The 21399-nt window shown below is 40.8% G+C and overlaps 1 protein-coding gene across 1 annotated transcript in view; it reads right to left on the bottom strand.

Moving 5' to 3' along the window:
• The window catches only part of CDK15 (cyclin dependent kinase 15), a 102108-nt gene that overhangs the window by 28290 nt on the left and 52419 nt on the right, over window positions 1-21399 (bottom strand). Inside the window, exon 10 of the mRNA XM_061381692.1 lies at window positions 13375-13438. Coding sequence (XP_061237676.1) covers window positions 13375-13438 — 64 coding nt within the window. The remainder of the gene's footprint in view (window positions 1-13374; window positions 13439-21399) is intronic.

Below are 21399 nucleotides of genomic sequence, written 5' to 3'. Positions count from 1 at the left end.
GAAAAGGGAACACTCGTGCATTGCTGGTGGGAATGTAAATTGATACAGCCACTATGGAAGACAGTGTGGAAATTCCTTGAAAAACTAGGAATAAAACTACCATATTACCCAGCCATCCCACTCCTAGGCATATACCCTGAGGAAACCAAAATTGAAAAAGACACATGTAACTCAATGTTCATTGCAGCACTATTTACAACAGCTAGAACATGGAAGCAACTTGGATGTCCATCAATAGACGAATGGATAAAGAAGCTGTGGTGCATATATATGCAATGGAATATTACTCAACCATAAAAATGAACGCAGTCAGTTGTAATGAGTCAGTTCTAATGAGATGGACAAACCTAGAGGCTATTATACAGATTGAAGTAAGTCAGAAAGAGAAATATAAATATCGTATACTGATGTATATATATGGAATCTAAAAAGATGGTACTGATGAATTTATTAGCAGGGTAGCAATGGAGAAATAGACAAAGAGAACAGACCTATGGATGGGGGAGGGGGACGAGGGGAAGGGGACGAGGGAGAGAGTGAGATATAGGGAGAGAGTAACATGGAAACTTACAAACCATATGTAAAATAGATAGCCAATAGGAATTTGTTGTATGATTCAGGGAACTCAAACAGGGGCTCTGTGACAATCTAGAGGGGTGGGATGGGGAGAGAGATGGGAAGGAGGTTCCAGAGGGAGGGGACATGGGTGTACCTATGGCTGATTCTTATTGATGTTTGACAGAAAACAACAAAATTCTGTAAAGTAATTATCCTTCAATTAAAAAGTAAAGTGGCAAATAAATTAAAAAAAGCTGAACATTTTAATTTCCCAACTGAATGGAATAAAAGTAAAATGAGGGCCCAACTGTTGCTACCACAGTAAAATAATGCATTTTTCATAAACCTTTAAGAAAGCTCATTTCACAAGTGATTCAAGTCAATAGAGGTTTGTTGGTTGGTTGATAAAATATCACCATGACCATTTGGAGCCTTAGCTCAAAGTGAAACATTTTCTAGTTACTATAGTCTTAGCACAATTACCCTACGCTTATCTTACAGCCCGGTCTACTGATCTACACCTCTGGAATTTCCCGAACCCAGTGCATTCTTAAGATACCATATATTTAGATAGTTGATAATGCTGTTAGCCTTATTTTGGTATCTCCAGCAGGAACTTTAAAGTGGCTTTGCAAAAAGTCTGTAGCTCTTCTGTTTCACCCTCAGCCTCAGCCCATATACACACACTCACACCCTCCCAACTGCTCGCCCTCCTTTCTCAGGTGGCTGGCTTAGAAATTGCCTTAGTCTTTTGCTCAAGACGTCTGAGTTTGGCTTTGCATTACCAGGCTCTCAATTCCTGTTTGAGAATCATTGGGATACCGAAAGTCAGTGCTCTCATGCAGGGCGCTACTTGGCACTTCAATTTGCATTGGAGGCTTACCACTATTCTAGAGAGAGAGAGTGAAAGTCGTTCAGTTGTGTCTGACTCTTTGCGACCCATGGACTGTCAGGGGTCATCTGACAGGTTCCTCTGTCCATGGAATTCTCCAGGCCAGAATACTGGAGTGAGTAGCTGTTTCCTTTTCCAGGGGATCGTCTCAACACAGGGATCAGACCCAGGTCTCTAGCATTGGAGGTGGATTCTTTACTGTCTGAGCCACCAGGGAAGCCCTACCCACCATTCTAACCATGCATCAAAACTTTTTGTGGATTCTCTAAGAAAGTATTCCATCCTCAGAAGCCTGTTCCTAAGGTAATGGTCTATATAGCAGAAGGGGAAGCTAGGCTTTGCTCCTGGTGCGTGGATGGAGAGGGTGGAGGTGACAGAAGGTGTCAGGAGTCTCTTCTCTCCTGGAGGCAGTGCTCTGTTTAATGTCTGTCCACCTTCAAAATCGATGTTTGAGCTATAGCTTGATCATGCCATTCAGTGTTTATGGTATTTAATGATTCATCATTTGGCAACATGTATCATTTCCCCTGTAGTCTCTACAAACGTTTACGGGCCCCCACATGCAGCTGTTGTGTTCAGTGCTGGAAATGCACAGACATGGTAGTTGGTGCTCCCCCCTAATTTATGATTTTCATGGGATCATGGTCTTTGCCAGCCCCTCTGGCTCTTCTTTCTCAGCTTTCAAAGAACCCATCCCCTCTACCAGATCCTTCAGTATTGGTTCCCATGAATTCCATTGTAGTCTTTCTCTACACACTCTCCCTTGGGCAACTAAATTCACACCTGGAGTTTTAAATACCACTTTAAGCCGATGACTTCCAATTTTGTATTTCTATATTAGACCTCTATAATCACAGGCTTCTATTTCTTTCTTTCTTTTTTTTTTTTTTTTTGCTATGCTGAGTGGCTTGTGGGAAACTTAGCTCCCCTATCAGGGATAGAACCCGGGCCCTAAGCAGTCAGAACATGGAGTCCTTAACACTGGGTCACCAGGGAGGTCCCCACAGGCTTGTCTTTCTATTATAATAGCTTTTTAGATATCCCCACTTGGTGGTCTCACAGATAGCTTAAACTCAAAATGTTCAAACCTTATACTCATTACGTTCTCCACAATCTGTTCCTTCCCCACTTTATTTCCTGTGCCAGTAAATGGCACTATCCTTCTCTCACCCACTGGATTTCAGTTTCTCTTTCACAGGTCAAATCCAGTCAGCTACAATCTCGCCTTGACTGTACCTCCCTCTTGATTTTTAGATTTGTCCCAACATTCCTCATCCATTGCCACTGCTTTGGTTGAGACTTCCTACTTATCTTCTAGAATCTAGAGCATTGCCATACTGACTACCACCAATTTAATTCTACATATAGCCTTCCAAGCAATTTTTTCTAAAATTTAAATCCTGCCGTATCTCTTCCCTACGAACAACCATCCAATGCCTTCTCTTTGCTTATTAGTCAAATCTAATCCTTAGGATGTTTACAAATAATTTTCCAGTCTGGTTGCTGTCTACCCTTCCAGGTTAATCTCCAGCAATTGTTGTTTTAGTCACTAAGTTGTGTCTGATTCTTGTGACCTCATGAACTGTAGCCCCGCCAGGCTCCTCTGTCCGTGGGATTTCCAAGGTAAGAATACCAGAGTGGGTTGCCATTTCCTTCTCCAGGGGATCTTCCCAACCCAGGGATCAAACCTGTCTCCTGAATTAGCAAGTGGATTATTTACCAATGAGCCACCTGGGAAGCTCCAATCTCTAGCAGTAGTTGCCAAAAAGCCAACATTCTAGCTTCCCTGAGCAATTCACCTACTTTTATATTAAGTAAACCTGCTTCCCTACTCCTCTGTTGAGTTCCTTTGTCTGGAATGTCCTTCCCCTCTTGCTCACATAGAGAAAGCCCATTTCATGATTCCTGAAACCCAGTGCATGTCTCTTTCTCCCAAACAGTCCCTAGATTCCCCAGACAACCAAGGCATTTTTTCCTAGTGTTCCTAGAGGTCCTCAGGGGACCCTGTTATAGTAATAGTTGCCACATTGTATTATTTATTTGTTTCTCCCTCTAGACTGTATGCCTTGAAGGCAGGTATCAATGTCTTATTTATTTCTGAATCCTAGTCCCAGCATCTAGCATTCAATAAATATTTGTTGAACAAATGAAAAATCGATGCTTGGGTAAAAAAATAAAAAGTGAGATAAATTTACTAAACCTTATTTTTAAAATGTAAAAGTAATTCAAGACAGCCCACTTGTGATTCCCACTGTATATCTTACAGAGATCCATAATGCCAGGCACTGGCTATGGGGCTGGGGAAGGAGCCTGTTTTGAACCAGATCCAAGATACTTATGACCTTAAGGCTTTTTTCTTGAACTGGGAAGAAACACAGCAGGATGTTGCTTGGAAAAAAATTCTTTTTAACCTGCTTTCTTTCATTTGCAATTTTTCATAGTCTTAATTACTCTGAGATCATCCAGTTCCCCCAATAAAAACTAATTATTGAAATAAAATAAATTAAAGATGAGAAAACTAAAAATAAATGTAGAGACTATTAATGAAGATCAAAGTGGGCCATGTATATAAACGAATTTCACTGCCTTATTTGGGGGACAGGTTAATAAAGATGTTAATTGTAACTCCCAGGAGCTTTTGCCATACTCCAGAAGCGTGACAGCGATTAGCCTGATGGTGATTCAGACTCTGTGAACATCGTGGATTCGTTAGCTGCAGTGAGGGGTGGAGGGGTTGCCTCCTGGGGTCCCAGGGCAAGGGTTCCACTCATATTACACTCCAGAAACCTATTGCCAAGCTCACAGATTCTAAAAGCAAATCTGGGTTAAAGGACATAATCATTTGAAAATGAACATGGAAAAATGTTATTGGCTAATGTCAGCCTAGGGCATTGCTTTATTACCAAATTATATTTGTCCTTGGAAGTTATATTTGCTTATGGAATCACCTATGAGCACCAACTTGGAGTCCAACAGATTGGATATTCTGGGTCACCCTGGCCAGGTAACCCTGGGCAAGTCACATACCTCCCCAAGCCTCAGCTCTCTCATCTGTAAAGTAGAAATGATAGCACTGCCCCATCTGATAGGGCTGTAGTGAAGCCAAGTAGAATTATGTATGTAAAGTGCCTTGTTGGTCAGTTGCTCAGTCATGTCCAGCTCTTTGTGATCTTATGGACTACAGCACACCAGGCTTCCCTGTCCTTCACCATTTCCCAGAGCTTGCTCAAACTCATGTCCATCGAGTCAGTGATGCCATCCAACCATCTCATCCTCTGTTGTCTCCTTCTCCTCCTGCCTTCAATCTTTCCCAGCATCAGGGTCTTTTCCAAGGAGTTAGCTCTTCACATCATGTGGCCAAAGTATTGGAGCTTCAGCTTCAACATCAGTCATTCCAATGAACATTTAGTGTTGATTTCTTTTAGGATGGACTGGTTGTATCTCCTTGTAGTCCAAGGGACTCACAAGAGTCTTCTCCAACATCACAGTTTAAAAGCATCAATTCTTTAATGCTCAACCTTTTTTATGGTCCAACTCTCACATCCATACATGACTACTGGAAAAACCATAGCTTTGACTAGACAGACCTTTGCTGGCAAAGTGATGTCTCTGCTTTTTAATATGCTGTCTAGATTTGTCATAGCTTTTCTTCCAAGGAGCAAGTGCCTTTTAATTTCATGGCTGCAGTCACCATCTGCAGTGATTTTGGAGCCCAAGAAAATAGAATCTGTCACTGTTTCCATTGTTTCCCCATCTATATGCCATTAAGTGATGGAACCAGATGCTGTGACTTTTGTTTTTTGAATGTTGAGTTTTCAGCCAGCTTTTTCACTCTCCTCTTTCACTTTCATCAAGAGGCTCTTTAGTTCCTCTTCACTTTCTGCCATGAGGGTGGTGTCATCTGCATATCTGAGGTTATTGATATTTCTCCTGGCAGTGTTGATTCCAGCTTATGCTCATTTTGCATGAGGTACTCTGTATATAAGTTAAATAAGCAGGGTGACAATATACAGCCTTGATGCACTCCTTTCCCAATTTGGAACCAGTCTGTTGTTCCATGTCCGGTTCTGATTGTTGCTTCTTGACCTGCATACAGGTTTCTCAGGAGGAATGAAAAGGCTAAGCCAAAGTAGAAACAATGCCAAGCTGTGGATGTGTCTTGTGGTGAAAGTAAAGTCCGATGCGGTAAAAGAACAATACTACATAGGAACCTGAAATGTTAGGTCCATGTACCATGGTAAATTGGAAGGGGTCAAACAGGAGATGGCAAGAGTGAACAGATGACCATTCTATCTACTACTATGGACAAGAATCCCGTAGAAGAAATGGAGTAGCCCTCATGGTCAACAAAAGAGTCCAAAATGCAGTACTTGGGTGTAATCTCAAAAATGACAGAATGATCTTGGGTCTTTTCCAAGGCAAATCATTCAATATTACAGTAAAGTGCCTAACTCATACTAACTTATACTGTCTGCTGGGGTCCATTCTGGTCAGAGAAGCACAGTTTTACACCTGAGTAAAGAGAAGCTTTCTCTCAGGTCCACACAGAGGCATTTCCTAGGTTGGGAAATGGGTCAGTCCACTGCCAAACCTTGTTCTCCTTCTGCTAACCATGTTAGCAGATAAGCAACAGTTATTTTACCCAGCAAAAGGTGAATAGTAACTTACATGTACTTCCTTGATAAAGCAGGCAGAACAAGGATTATTAGTTCAGAGGATGCAGTTGGAACTGGAACCCAGGTTTCCTCACTTCTGGTTATTGATTTCATTTAATAGATATCTATTTACTCTTATGTGACAGTTACAGGGGCAAGTGTAAGATACTAGAAACACTGGAAGTGGTCAGGTTTGCATTGCAGAAACCTTTAGTGCTCTTTCCACTGTATCAAGATTTAGGTGAAACCAACAATGACAACATGATTGCCGTCTGTGATGTAGCGGTCCTTACTGGACACCCACCAAGATAATAAGGGTCTCCAGGGGAAGAGCCCTGTGGCCACAGCATGGGCTGGCCTCTCACAGTGGTTCAGGATGAGGAGAAAAGAGCCTTCACCAGAAGGGACAGCTTTAACAGGTGCTCAGACTGACTCAGGTAGGTGTTGGAAAATTGCCGGTCAACTCTTACAGTGTGTGAATTCAGGCAGTGTTTAAGCCCAAGCAAGCAAAAATCAAATCAGTTCTGGCCTAGGAGGTGTGCCTGACATCTAGAAGGAAGTCCAGAACTCTAAGGGAGCTAAACAGAAAGAGGGGGCTTCTTAGGTGGCACTAGTGGTAAAGAACCCACTTCCCAATGCAGGAGACATAAGAGATGTGGGTTCGATCCCTGGGTTGGGAAGATCCCCTGGAGGAGGAAATGGCAACCCACTCCGGTATTCTTGCCTGGAGAATCCCATGGACAAAAGAGCCTGGCCGGCTACAGTCCATGCGGTCACAGGGTTGGACACAACTGAGCAACTGAACACACATACAAACAGAAAGAAACAGGCATAGCATCATCTCTCACACACCTGTCATTGGGTCTAAACCCTGGCGCGTCACTGAGCAGCTGAATGAACTTCCACACTGTGTAAAAAAAATAAAGGATGGGAACTACCTTTTAGTGGGCACTGCCTAAAAGTTAGGCATTGTGGATGTTAACTAAACTTATGGTGGTAATCATTTTGCAATATATACACATATCAAATCATTATGTTGGCTGCAAAATGAGACAGGGACATAACATAGTTAGTAGAAGGAGAACAAGGTTTGGCTTTGGATGGACCCATTTCCCAGCCTAGGAAATACTTCTGGGTGGACCTGGGAGAAAGCTGCTCTTTCCTCAGGTGTAAAACTATGCTATTCTGACCAGCATGGACCCCAGCAGACAGTATGCTGTGCTATGCTGTGCTTAGCCTCTCTGTCTCTTTGCGACCTCATGGACTGTAGCCCACCAGGCTCCTTTGTTCATGGGGATTCTCCAGGCAAGAATACTGGAGCGGGTTGCCATGCTTTCCTCCAGGGAATCTTCCCAACCCAGGAGGAACATATTTTAAATCATAGGATCTTTCTCACTTTTACAGATTGCTGCTGCTAAGTCACTTCAGTCGTGTCCGACTCTGTGTGACCCCATAGACGGCAGCCCACCAGGCTCCTCCGTCCCTGGGATTCTCCAGGCAAGAACACTGGAGTGGGCTGCCATTTCCTTCTCCAATGCATGAAAGTGAAAAGTCAAAGTGAAGTCGCTCAGTCGTGTCTGACCCTCAGCGACCCCATGGATTGCAGCCTACCAGGCTCCTCCGTCCATTGGATTTTCCAGGCAGGAGTACTGGAGTGGGGTGCCATTGCCTTCTCCTTTTACACATTAGGGAACTGGAAAAGAATAACTTCCTCAAGCACCCCCAGAGGATGCCAGATGGAGCGTGGACCTGCCACTCCTGGAACTGATGCTGATAATTAAAATCTCTCTTATCAGTATCCTTCCCCTTAGTTCAGCCCACTGAGCAACTCTCTTGTCTAACAGTTCACTGAATCGAGTGGATGCGATGCACACAGCTTAGGCTGTGTTCATAGCAAACACACAAAGACCTACTGAGCCTAAAGCATGGTAGCTTTTGGTCACCGCAACACGGACAAAGATCATTTTAAACTTTTAATCATCCTCTGTCCTGTAGCGGTGTCACATGAAGTGAAGTGCTCACGCTGGATTTCAGGTCAAAAGAAAACATTCCCAAGGTGGGGCTAGATGGCTGTTTTCATGTTGTCTGATGCCAGTATTCCGTCCATGTTAGTTCTTGCTTCCACCTGGTGGTCAAAAACTGAAAAAGCAGACGTACTGAAAATAACTAGGTGTCAGCAGGATCCATTTGCCTATCGTTTATAGGACATCTGAATCTGGGTCCCTGCAGGGCTTTTAGAACCGTTTTCCTGCCTTTTGATTTCTACCAAGTTCTTCCAGTGGAAAGTCTTTCCATGTGCGGCGTTCTTTCCTGGGGCTGAAAGAACCAGGATAATCCCGGATGCTTCCCTGTAGCTGAGCTCATGTCACAAATCAGGCATGATTTTCAGCAGATATTTCTTTAAAAGTTTGAAGGCCTCTGTGGATTCTATTCCCTTCTCAACAGGAACAGGCATCAAAGAGACAGGAATAAAATGCTTTGCACGCACATCAGGAACTAATTGCCAATTTGGCAAATGCATTGACTAATGTCATGCACTGTTATTTCTAAATCCTCTCCTGTCCTTGACCCCCAGTATCTAGATGTAAACTTGGAACCATTAGTGGAGAAGGATAAAGTCTTCTGGTGCCTCAAATGGAATTGAGAGGGATTTAAACTAGGCGCTTTTGAGCGTGGTGAAATGAACCCAGCAGTACATTAATGCTAGGATTTGAGCTCACACAGCGTGAGCGCTTTCAAAAACCGTGTTTAAGGAAGCAAACAGAGCCACGACAGACCCTTTCAGGGGAGCAAAAGGAGTTGGATGAAACAATCAATGACACATTAAAAAACCACAACTGGGCTGCAATCATGTGGGCAGGAAAAAAAAAGTTTTTCTTTATCACAGGATCTTTGCATCTAATGAGATGGTGACTGGACAAGGTCCAGAGGAGTAAGGCCTCGGTTTACTTTACCTAAGAAATGTCTAAATATTTAGTTGATTCTCTTAAAAGCCTTATGTGAGCCTCTAGCAAACTGGTCTTTAAGGTATGATCTTATTGGCTCTATACTGCCATTGGCAGAGCTTTTTAAAGGGAATTTGGAAAAGTCAGAAGATATTACCACTGAAAGTACAAATGTTAACTTTTCTTTTTCTCTCAAAATTAACTCTTTTTAATGTCCTCCAAATATTTAATTTAGGACCAATACCTTGCCAGTCAATACTTTCTCTTAATTATTCCTGAAAGGTTCATCTGTTCCTCGCTGTTGTTATTTTAGTTGCTAAGTCATGTCCACACTTTTGCAACTCCATGGACTATAGCCCACCAGGCTCCTCTGTCCATGGGATTCTTCAGGCAAGAATATAGGAGTGGGTTGCCATTTCCTTCTCCAGGGGTCTTCCTGACCCAGGGATCTCTACCCCTTTCGTACATTTTATTTTTACCGGGTCAAGTTGGGCCCAATGTGCTTGAGGCTAAAAACAGGAGGGGTATTTTCTTGGGAGCCGGAGGGGAAGCTAAGAGGCCTGAGAAAGCTCTGTAAGAATGTCTATAGGGGTCCACCCTTTAAATTCACACTACTGTTGCATTGGCAGACTTCAGTCAAGCCCAATATCCAGTTTGCGTTAAGCTTCTGGGATCCTCTGTGTCAAAAACCCAGTGCATCCCAGACATGGCATCAATTGGGGCTTTAACCTTTTTTAGACTTTCTCCAGCATGCCTTCTTTATCATTGCTTCCTGTGGACTCTTACTAAGGGTCACTGAACTTCTCCCCTCCCCCCCTGCAGGAGGCCGGCACAGACCCCTGTTCCCGCCAGTTTGATTAATGTGTCTTGGCTGATTGTGTGCAAGATGGCAGGCCTTTAGCAAGTGTGACCAGTTTATTGTTCAGCCAATCACAGGCGTCTCAGTTAGCATGTGAAAAGGGGGTGTGTTGCTGGGGAGGGTGAGTGTTCTGGCGGCTGAGTCAAAGGAGGAGCGTTTTGGGGGGTCACGGAGCAACACCCACTTCTTTGAGGGGATGTTACTATGCTCTACTAAACCTGTAAACCTCTTACTCAAAGCACTTTTTTCTTCCTCCCTCTTTTTTCAAGGAGATCTTTTTTTCCCATGGTGCAAGCAAGGCAAGACACTGGCTACTCTGCAGATGGAGTTCACGTTCCAGGGTTTTTAATATTTCACTTTTATATTTCTGTTAGAGAATGATCCTGCTGAGAGTCTGGGAATCCGTGCTCGTCAGAACCCCTTCACTGACACTTGGATATATTGCTCTGAAAGCTATCCCAGGAGAAAAGATTAAACAAAAAAAGCCTACTTTTCAAAGCCTACTTCTCAATCTGCCCACATCAAAATAAGACAACTGGCCCTTTGAAGTGGAAGACACGGAGTTCTCAGCCAGCTTGCTTAAAATGGGGGGTGGGGTGGGGGAGAGAAGGAAGGAAAGAAAGAAGGAAAGAAAGGCTAGGGTATAAAATTATATACCTCTCTTTCCTCGGCCAGATTTAATCTGGCAAGGGAGTCTGAATTGATGGTGAGAAAACTGACAACCTGCTTATCAGCACCCCAAGAAAAGAGGTAACTGGTCAGAGAAACCTGTCCAGCTGGGTCAGTACCAGGTGTTTTTTAAAAAACCTGTATAAACAGAAACTGTGTTGTTCATACATAGTCCGGACAAGGTCTGGAAAGGGCAGAGTGGATACAAATGGACACTGGATGGCTCTCTAGGCTCTGAGCTCTCCAGCTCCCTCAGAGTGATCGTACTGCTGAATTCAAAGCTTGAGGGCCTATGGAATGAAAAGGAAAGGAATGGAAATCTCATCAAGAACAGTGTTAACAGTTCTCTGTGATGTTTATCTGGCTCCCATCCCCTCTTCTGGTCCCTTAATCACTGGAGCTCAAGTGCCTGCAAGTAGCAGCAATGGCTTGGGGATGGAGGTAGGAGGGGTATGTCTTGAAGGGACTTCTTAATTCACATAAGGGGATGTTCTTGGAACACATATGTGGGTGGTTGTTTTAAAACATACTCCTTATGATTGAGCTATCAATAGTACTGACTGCACGCTCAGGATATGCTGGACTTCTAAGATTTATAAGCTCAGGTTTACACATCTTGGCTATGACTAAGGTTACAATTTGCTTCCCTCCATAAGCCTAGCCGGGCCCATGGTCTATACACTGTCCAAGCCCATGGAAGTGGGGTTTGCAAATGAACACCCTCTCATAAGCTGAGCTGGTGAAAGACTGTGGTTGAGTGACTACAAACCCAACCTCTTAGAGATCCAAGAATGTGTCAAATTCATCTATGCAGGCCCAGCATATAACACAATGCCTGGCAGATAGTAGGTGCTCAAAACTTTTTGACTTATTTGAATTAAATTGAATCCTTACTAGAAAAACAATGCAAAATATGAACCCTATTGATGTTGGGCCTGGAGAATTTTCTTCATAAATAAAAAATTGCATATTACTTTGAAATGACAGCAAAATGAAAAATGCAACATATTTCTCGCTGGTTTATTGGAACCCAGTTATCTTATCTAGTACAGAATCTGGCAGGAAAGCATGTTGGACAAGTTCCTTTCATTATTGTTCTCACCAAGGATCACTGTTTATTGCTGGAATCAACCTGAAACCCAAATAGTTCAAGTTTGAGGGAATAGCATATGCTCACCGTGGCAGCTTTGTGTTGAGATCATTCCAATTATTTTCTACAACCCATCTGTGACCCTAAACTTCTGCCTGCACCTACTTTAGGAAGCTGAGGGGTCCCATTTTCACCTGGAGAGCAGAGTAGGTAGGGAGGGGTACAGGCAGGGTGGAAAAAGATGAGACCCAGTTCTCCTAGAAACTGAAGCACCTGGAGATAGGCTTTATTGTCAACTGGACCATCATCTCTATGAGAAGCCTGGTCTTTTTTCTCTCTGTCTCAGACCAAATGGAAAAGGCATTATTCCAAGCCCTGAGGTGAGAGAGTGACATTTTTCTCAAGTGCTAATTAGAAATGGCAAACTATTTGTAATGATCCAAACCCCATCTAACAATGCATATAGATCATTCACAAAGCAACTGAAATGATTTTAGAGTTGGTCTTTAGCTGCTGTAGGTGTTCCATAATCTTAGTCAGTTCAAGATGACTGAACCCTATATACAGCTGTTTGAGTAAAAGTATTAGATGCTGGAGGAATAAAAGAAAATTAGCCTTCTATGTCTTTTGTTTTCCACTTTAATTGCCTTTTAAATTTTCTTACAATTTCTTACTCTCATAAAAACCCCCTCATACCAAAGTTAGTAATACAACAATTTGGGGAAATTCCATTTTTAGTTATGGGACAATGGAAGGATATAAAAGACTGGAAAATCAAACTTGGGCCACATTCTCCCTAATTGTGTACATATCTGAAAGTGAAAGTGAAAGTCATTCAGTCATGTCTGACTTTTTGCAACCCCATGGACAATACAGTTCATGGAATTCTCCAGGCCAGAATACTGGAGTTGGTAGTCTTTACCTTCTCCAGGGGATCTTCCCAACCCAGGGATCAAACCCAGGTCTCCCACACTATACATATGTACCTCCCCTTTAATCCTGCCTGCAAGAGTCCAGCTCTGGTATGGCCATGATGTGGTCCTTCATCCTATAGCTCATTGCTTGCCTTCTCTCTTTTATTTCAATGTCCTTGAAGTGACAACTAGGTAATCTGACCTCTCTGGCATGTCCTTGGGACCATTTCTCAAAAACATCTCCCTTGGAATACTTGCAACACTTCCAAATCCACCCCCAGGAGCCAGTCTTGGAGGGCCAAATATGGGACAGAAAATGACAAAGTGTTAGGTCTAGAGACAATGGATGAACTCTTGTATAATCTAGAGACATCTTACCTGGCCTGTCCTAGGCCCAGGGAGCCTCTGCTTCTCCTATAGCTTTCTTTTTATACTTTATGAAGTACAATAATCTAGCAAATAGACTCAATGATAGTCATTGGGCTCAAAAATGAGACCTTCTTTTGAGTTTTCCATTTAAACCATTGGGTGTTTGGAAATGGATGTGGAGTCCACAGTAATAGTCATTCCCAATTGTTATTCCGCTTGTTACTTGTGTTTTACAGAGTTGGAAAACTGATCTAACCTCAACTACTATTTCAATGTTTTCCTCATAAAAAGATTAGTCAGGGAATATAAGAGTCTAAATATCTGTCTATACTGTTAACAATTAAAGGAAAATACCTTGTCTGTGTGGCCAGTGCTCTTACACTGATAACTCACAGAGCTTTTGGAAGCTCAAATCAGTATTACCTGGGTTGTAGTTAGGTAGCTTGGAAACTCCAGGCCAGGTATCCTCTGTAGGGACTCCCAGCACCTATATAAAGACAAAGATGCGGGGAGAGATGAAGTGGATGGAGCAGGTGTGGAGACATGGAGGACACATCGGGGAGGAACAGGGAAAAACTGGATGTATATCACATTGTGCCAGCTGATGTGTACAAGAAAGAAATTTTAGTGTTTCCAACATTTGTAGTTTCCCAGGCAAAATTGCAGTATATTTCCATTGTTCTGTGTGTCAACTTGTTAACTTGACTGGACTAAAGGATGCCCAAGACAGTCAATAAAACATTATTTCTGAGTGTGACTGTGAGGGTGTTTCTGGAAGAGATTAGTATTTGAATCAGTAGATGGAATAAAGAGAACTGCCCTCACCAATTTGGGTGGCATCATCTAATCGGTAGAGGGCCTGAATAGAACAAAAGAGTGGAGGAAGCACAAATTTTTTGTCTCTCTTTTTGAGCTGGGACATCCATCTTCTCTTGCCTTTGGAGCTCCTAGTTCTCTGGTCTTCAGATTCTGGGACTTATACCAGTGGCCCCCTTAAACTGACTTATACCACCAGCTTTCCTGGTTTTCCAGCTTGCAGAGGACATATCTCAGCCTCCATGAAATCACATGAGCCAATTCCCGTCATGTGTATACACACACACACACACACACACACACACACACACACCCCTCCATATCTCCCATTAGTTCTGTTTCTGTGGAGAACCCTGACTAATACAGATCATATAACCTTACTTAAAGTCATATTCTCATCCCTAAATATCTACAGGCATACCTCAGAGATATTTTGGGTTTAATTCCAGACCACAGCAATAAAGCTAATACTGTAATAATGTGAATCACACAAATTTTTTGGTTTCCCAGTATATATAAAAGTTATGTTTACACTATACTATGGTCTATTAAGTGTGTAACAGAACAATGTGCATACCTTAATTTAAAAACCAATGTACATACCTTAATTTTAAAAATGCTTCCTTGCTAAAAAATTGCTATCCATCATCTGACAAGACAGCGTTGCTGCAAACCTTCAATTTGTTTTAAAAAAGCAATGTCTGCAAAGTGCAATAAAGTAGAGCGCAATAAAACGAAGTTTGCCTACTGTATGTAGTGCATGATCACCATACATTGGGATGCTATCTTTGGAGTTGGAAATACAGAAAGACGTGAGTGGCAAAGTGTCCCTTTGCCTTACATCAGATAACTCTCTGTATATATATATATATCTCAACAGGAGACATTTGACAGTTTAAATTATGCCTCAGCATGGGCATTCAGCTGTTTACCAATGTGCTCAAATTAAAAAGGATTCAGATTACTGACCTTTAGGCAGTGGAATGTTGGCTAAAAATGATCCGAAACCTAACTCTAGTCTTTTCTACTGAATTCATCTTATCTGCTTCTTTTCTCTGTGGCCCAGCAGTTTGGAATATAGTGTTTGGTTTTTAACTGGTGGATCATAATAGTAACAACATTGCTTGAAAAAGAGCTCACTTATGCTTTGGATTACTAAACTGAAGCTTTACTTTTTAATTACTAAGAAAAGAAAAATCTTTTAGAATTTAAGTCAAAATACTTCAGATTTTAAATGACTCTGTTACTCTGAGTTCCCTTGTAGACAAAACCTTACCATTCTTTTAAGATAATCATAAATGCTCAATGTCAGTTGGGAGCTAGAATAATATTGTTTTTGTGAAATACTAATGAAACATTAGTAGCTTTCATACACCACTACAATATAGCTCTTCTGGGAAGCATACCTCAATACAAGCATCTCTCATAGAAGAAGCCTAGTGAATCCATTTGTAAAATGCTGGAGACAGATGCTGGCCCAATTGTTTTTTTTTTTTTTTATTTTATTTTATTTTATTTATTTTTTTTTTTATTCTTCCAATTTTATTTTATTTTTAAACTTTACATAATTGTATTAGTTTTGCCAAATATCAAAATGAATCCACCACAGGTATACATGTGTTCCCCATCCCGAACCCTCCTCCCTCCTCCCTCCCCATACCATCCCTCTGGGTCGTCCCAGTGCACCAGCCCCAAGCATCCAGCATCATGCATCGAAACTGGACTGGCAACTCGTTTCCTACATGATATTTTACATGTTTCATTGCCATTCTCCCACATCTTCCCACCCTCTCCCTCTCCCACAGAGTCCATAAGACTGTTCTATACATCAGTGTCTCTTTTGCTGTCTCGTACACCGGGTTATTGTTACCATCTTTCTAAATTCCATATATATGCATTAGTATACTGTATTTATGTTTTTCCTTCTGGCTTACTTCACTCTGTATAATAGGCTCCAGTTTCATCCACCTCATTAGAACTGATTCAAATGTATTCTTTTTAATGGCTGAGTAATACTCCATTGTGTATATGTACCACAGCTTTCTTATCCATTCATCTGCTGATGGACATCTAGGTTGCTTCCACGTCTTGGCTATTATAAACAGTGCTGCGATGAACATTGGGGTACACGTGTCTCTTTCCCTTCTGGTTTCCTCAGTGTGTATGCCCAGCAGTGGGGTTGCTGGATCATAAGGCAGTTCTATTTCCAGTTTTTTAAGGAATCTCCACACTGTTCTCCATAGTGGCTGTACTAGTTTGCATTCCCACCAACAGTGTAAGAGGGTTCCCTTTTCTCCACACCCTCTCCAGCATTTATTATTTGTAGACTTTTGGATCGCAGCCATTCTGACTGGTGTGAAATGGTACCTCATAGTGGTTTTGATTTGCATTTCTCTGATAATGAGTGATGTTGAGCATCTTTTCATGTGTTTGTTAGCCATCTGTATGTCTTTTTTGGAGAAATGTCTATTTAGTTCTTTGGCCCATTTTTTGATTGGGTCGTTTATTTTTCTGGAGTTGAGCTGTAGGAGTTGCTTGTATATTTTTGAGATTAGTTGTTTGTCGGTTGCTTCATTTGCTATTATTTTCTCCCATTCTGAAGGCTGTCTTTTCACCTTGCTAATAGTTTCCTTTGATGTGCAGAAGCTTTTAAGGTTAATTAGGTCCCATTTGTTTATTTTTGCTTTTATTTCTAATATTCTGGGAGGTGGGTCATAGAGGATCCTGCTGTGATGTATGTCAGAGAGTGTTTTGCCTATGTTCTCCTCTAGGAGTTTTATAGTTTCTGGTCTTACGTTTAGATCTTTAATCCATTTTGAGTTTATTTTTGTGTATGGTGTTAGAAAGTGGTCCAGTTTCATTCTTTTACAAGTGGTTGACCAGATTTCCCAGCACCACTTGTTAAAGAGATTGTCTTTAATCCATTGTATATTCTTGCCTCCTTTGTCGAAGATAAGGTGTCCATATGTGCGTGGATTTATCTCTGGGCTTTCTATTTTATTCCATTGATCAATATTTCTGTCTTTGTGCCAGTACCATACTGTCTTGATAACTGTGGCTTTGTAGTAGAGCCTGAAGTCAGGTAAGTTGATTCCTCCAGTTCCATTCTTCTTTCTCAAGATCACTTTGGCTATTCGAGGTTTTTTGTATTTCCATACAAATTGTGAAATTATTTGTTCTAGCTCTGTGAAGAATACTGTTGGTAGCTTGATAGGGATTGCGTTGAATCTATAAATTGCTTTGGGTAGTATACTCATTTTCACTATATTGATTCTTCCAATCCATGAACATGGTATATTTCTCCATCTATTAGTGTCCTCTTTGATTTCTTTCACCAGTGTTTTATAGTTTTCTATATATAGGTCTTTAGTTTCTTTAGGTAGATATATTCCTAAGTATTTTATTCTTTCCGTTGCAATGGTGAATGGAATTGTTTCCTTAATTTCTCTTTCTGTTTTCTCATTATTAGTGTATAGGAATGCAAGGGATTTCTGTGTGTTGATTTTATATCCTGCAACTTTACTGTAGTCATTGATTATTTCTAGTAATTTTCTGGTGGACTCTTTAGGGTTTTCTATGTAGAGGATCATGTCATCTGCAAATAGTGAGAGTTTTACTTCTTCTTTTCCAATTTGGATTCCTTTTATTTCTTTTTCTGCTCTGATTGCTGTGGCCAAAACTTCCAAAACTATGTTGAATAGTAATGGTGAAAGTGGGCACCCTTGTCTTGTTCCTGACTTTAGAGGAAATGCTTTCAATTTTTCACCATTGAGGATAATGTTTGCAGTGGGTTTGTCATATATAGCTTTTATTATGTTGAGGTATGTTCCTTCTATTCCTGCTTTCTGGAGAGTTTTTATCATAAATGGATGTTGAATTTTGTCAAAGGCTTTCTCTGCATCTATTGAGATAATCATATGGTTTTTATTTTTCAATTTGTTAATGTGGTGTATTACATTGATTGATTTGCGGATATTGAAGAATCCTTGCATCCCTGGGATAAAGCCCACTTGATCATGGTGTATGATCTTTTTAATGTGTTGTTGGATTCTGATTGCTAGAATTTTGTTAAGGATTTTTGCATCTATGTTCATCAGTGATATTGGCCTGTAGTTTTCTTTTTTTGTGGGATCTTTGTTAGGTTTTGGTATTAGGGTGATGGTGGCCTCATAGAATGAGTTTGGAAATTTACCTTCCTCTGCAATTTTCTGGAAGAGTTTGAGCAGGATAGGTGTTAGCTCTTCTCTAAATTTTTGGTAGAATTCAGCTGTGAAGCCGTCTGGACCTGGGCTTTTGTTTGCTGGAAGATTTTTGATTACAGTTTCAATTTCCATGCTTGTGATGGGTCTGTTAAGATTTTCTATTTCTTCCTGATCCAGTTTTGGAAAGTTGTACTTTTCTAAGAATTTGTCCATTTCTTCCACGTTGTCCATTTTATTGGCATATAATTGTTGATAGTAGTCTCTTATGATCCTTTGTATTTCTATGTTGTCTGTTGTGATCTCTCCATTTTCGTTTCTAATTTTGTTGATTTGATTTTTCTCCCTTTGTTTCTTGATGAGTCTGGCTAATGGTTTGTCAATTTTATTTATCCTTTCAAAGAACCAGCTTTTGGTTTTGTTGATTTTTGCTATGGTCTCTTTTGTTTCTTTTGCATTTATTTCTGCTCTAATTTTTAAGATTTCTTTCCTTCTACTAACCCTGGGGTTCTTCATTTCTTCCTTTTCTAGTTGCTTTAGGTGTAGAGTTAGGTTATTTATTTGACTTTTTTCTTGTTTCTTGAGGTGTGCCTGTATTGCTATGAACTTTCCCCTTAGGACTGCTTTTACCGTGTCCCACAGGTTTTGGGCTGTTGTGTTTTCATTTTCATTCGTTTCTATGCAAATTTTGATTTCTTTTTTGATTTCTTCTGTGATTTGTTGGTTATTCAGCAGCGTGTTGTTCAGCCTCCATATGTTGGAATTTTTAATAGTTTTTCTCCTGTAATTGAGATCTAATCTTACTGCATTGTGGTCAGAAAAAATGCTTGGAATGATTTCTATTTTTTTGAATTTACCAAGGCTAGCTTTATGGCCCAGGATGTGATCTATCCTGGAGAAGGTTCCATGTGCGCTTGAGAAAAAGGTGAAATTCATTGTTTTGGGATGAAATGACCTATAGATATCAATTAGGTCTAACTGGTCTATTGTATCATTTAAAGTTTGTGTTTCCTTGTTAATTTTCTGTTTAGTTGATCTATCCATAGGTGTAAGTGGGGTATTAAAGTCTCCCACTATTATTGTGTTATTGTTAATTTCTCCTTTCATACTTGTTAGCATTTGTCTTACGTACTGTGGTGCTCCCGTGTTGGGTGCATATATGTTTATAATTGTTATATCTTCTTCTTGGATTGATCCTTTGATCATTATGTAGTGACCTTCTTTGTCTCTTTTCACCGCCTTTGTTTTAAAGTCTATTTTATCTGATATGAGTATTGCTACTCCTGCTTTCTTTTGGTCCCTATTTGCATGGAAAATCTTTTTCCAGCCCTTCACTTTCAGTCTGTATGTGTCCCCTGTTTTGAGGTGGGTCTCTTGTAGACAACATATGTAGGGGTCTTGTTTTTGTATCCATTCAGCCAGTCTTTGTCTTTTGGTTGGGGCATTCAACCCATTCACATTTAAGGTAATTACTGATAAGTATGTTCCCGTTGCCATTTACTTTATTGTTTTGGGTTCGAGTTCATACACCGTTTTTGTGTTTCCTGTCTAGAGAATATCCTTTAGTATTTGTTGGAGAGCTGGTTTGGTGGTGCAGAATTCTCTCAGCTTTTGCTTGTCTGAAAAGCTTTTGATTTCTCCTTCATACTTGAATGAGATCCTTGCTGGGTACAATAATCTGGGCTGTAGGTTATTTTCTTTCATCATTTTAAGTATGTCTTGCCATTCCCTCCTGGCTTGAAGAGTTTCTATTGAAAGATCAGCTGTTATCCTTATGGGGATTCCCTTGTGTGTTATTTGTTGTTTTTCCCTTGCTGCTTTTAATATTTGTTCTTTGTGTTTGATCTTTGTTAATTTGATTAATATGTGTCTTGGGGTGTTTCTCCTTGGGTTTATCCTGTTTGGGACTCTCTGGGTTTCTTGGACTTGGGTGATTATTTCCTTCCCCATTTTAGGGAAGTTTTCCACTATTATCTCCTCAAGTATTTTCTCATGGTCTTTCTTTTTGTCTTCTTCTTCTGGAACCCCTATGATTCGAATGTTGTAGCGTTTAATATTGTCCTGGAGGTCTCTGAGATTGTCCTCATTTCTTTTAATTCGTTTTTCTTTTATCCTCTCTGATTCATTTATTTCTACCATTCTATCTTCTAATTCACTAATCCTGTCTTCTGCCTCTGTTATTCTACTATTTGTTGCCTCTAGAGTGTTTTTAATTTCACTTATTGCATTATTCATTATATATTGACTCTTTTTTATTTCTTCTAGGTCCTTGTTAAACCTTTCTTGCATCTTCTCAATCCTTGTCTACAGGCTATTTATCTGTGATTCCATTTTAGTTTCAAGATTTTGGATCAATTTCACTATCATTATTCGGAATTCTTTATCAGGTAGATTCCCTATCTCTTCCTCTTTTGTTTGGTTTGGTGGGCATTTATCCTGTTCCTTTATCTGCTGAGTATTCCTCTGTCTCTTCATCTTGTTTAAATTGCTGAGTTTGGGGTGTCCTTTCTGTATTCTGGCAGTTTGTGGAGTTCTCTTTATTATGGCGTTTCCTCACTGTGTGTGGGTTTGTACAGGTGGCTTGTCAAGGTTTCCTCGTTAGGGAAGCTTGTGTCGGTGTTCTGGTGGGTGGAGCTGTATTTCTTCTCTCTCCTTTCGAAGAGTTGGGTTGCTTTTCTGGGTGCCTGATGTCCTCTGCCAGCATTCAGAAGTTGTTTTGTGGAATTTACTCGACGTTTAAATGCTCTTTTGATGAATTTGTGGGGGAGAAAGTGTTCTCCCCGTCCTACTCCTCCGCCATCTTCTGGCCCAATTGTTATGGCAGGAAATCAACTGCCCAACAATGACTGATTTCCTACTCCAGGTGATCTTACCAATGAACCTGTGTCTCTTGTGTCTCTTGCACTGGCAGGTAGATTCTTTATCATTGCACCATCTGGGAAGCCTCGACTGATGAAAATTGATGAGGAATCTGGAAGCCTCTTAATAACCACCAGTTAGCTGAGTAGGACTCTGGCTGACAAGTATACTTTGTGGTGCCTGTTAAGCTTGTCCTCAAACAAAAGATACCAAAGTGCCATTTTCCCTCATATAATAATAATAATAATAATAAAAAAAAAATCAAGCCACCCAGTAGAAGCTTCTTTCTTTGATCCATTCCCTAAACAAATTGAAAAGCTACTGAGAGGATTGTGAGCTTTTCCTATCAGCCACCCCAAGCCAGAGGGAACACTGAGAATCCTGGAATCCATTTTGAAAAACCAACTGGACTAATTCTTCTTTTGTGGGAGAGGGCCAAAGGATGGAGAGTTAATTCTTCTTTGCTAAACTGCCATCTTATGTATTTGCACAGATGTGTGTGTAAACAAGTGGGCAGAATGATTCACAAATACCCCTACATCTCTGTTGCCTAGCAAGAAAATGACAAGAAAGC

The sequence above is a fragment of the Bos javanicus genome, chromosome 2 (genome assembly GCF_032452875.1).
Source record: "Bos javanicus breed banteng chromosome 2, ARS-OSU_banteng_1.0, whole genome shotgun sequence".
NCBI lineage: Eukaryota > Metazoa > Chordata > Mammalia > Artiodactyla > Bovidae > Bos > Bos javanicus.
The sequence above is the reverse complement of the archived record's forward strand: the minus strand, read 5'-3'. Positions and strand labels throughout refer to the sequence as shown.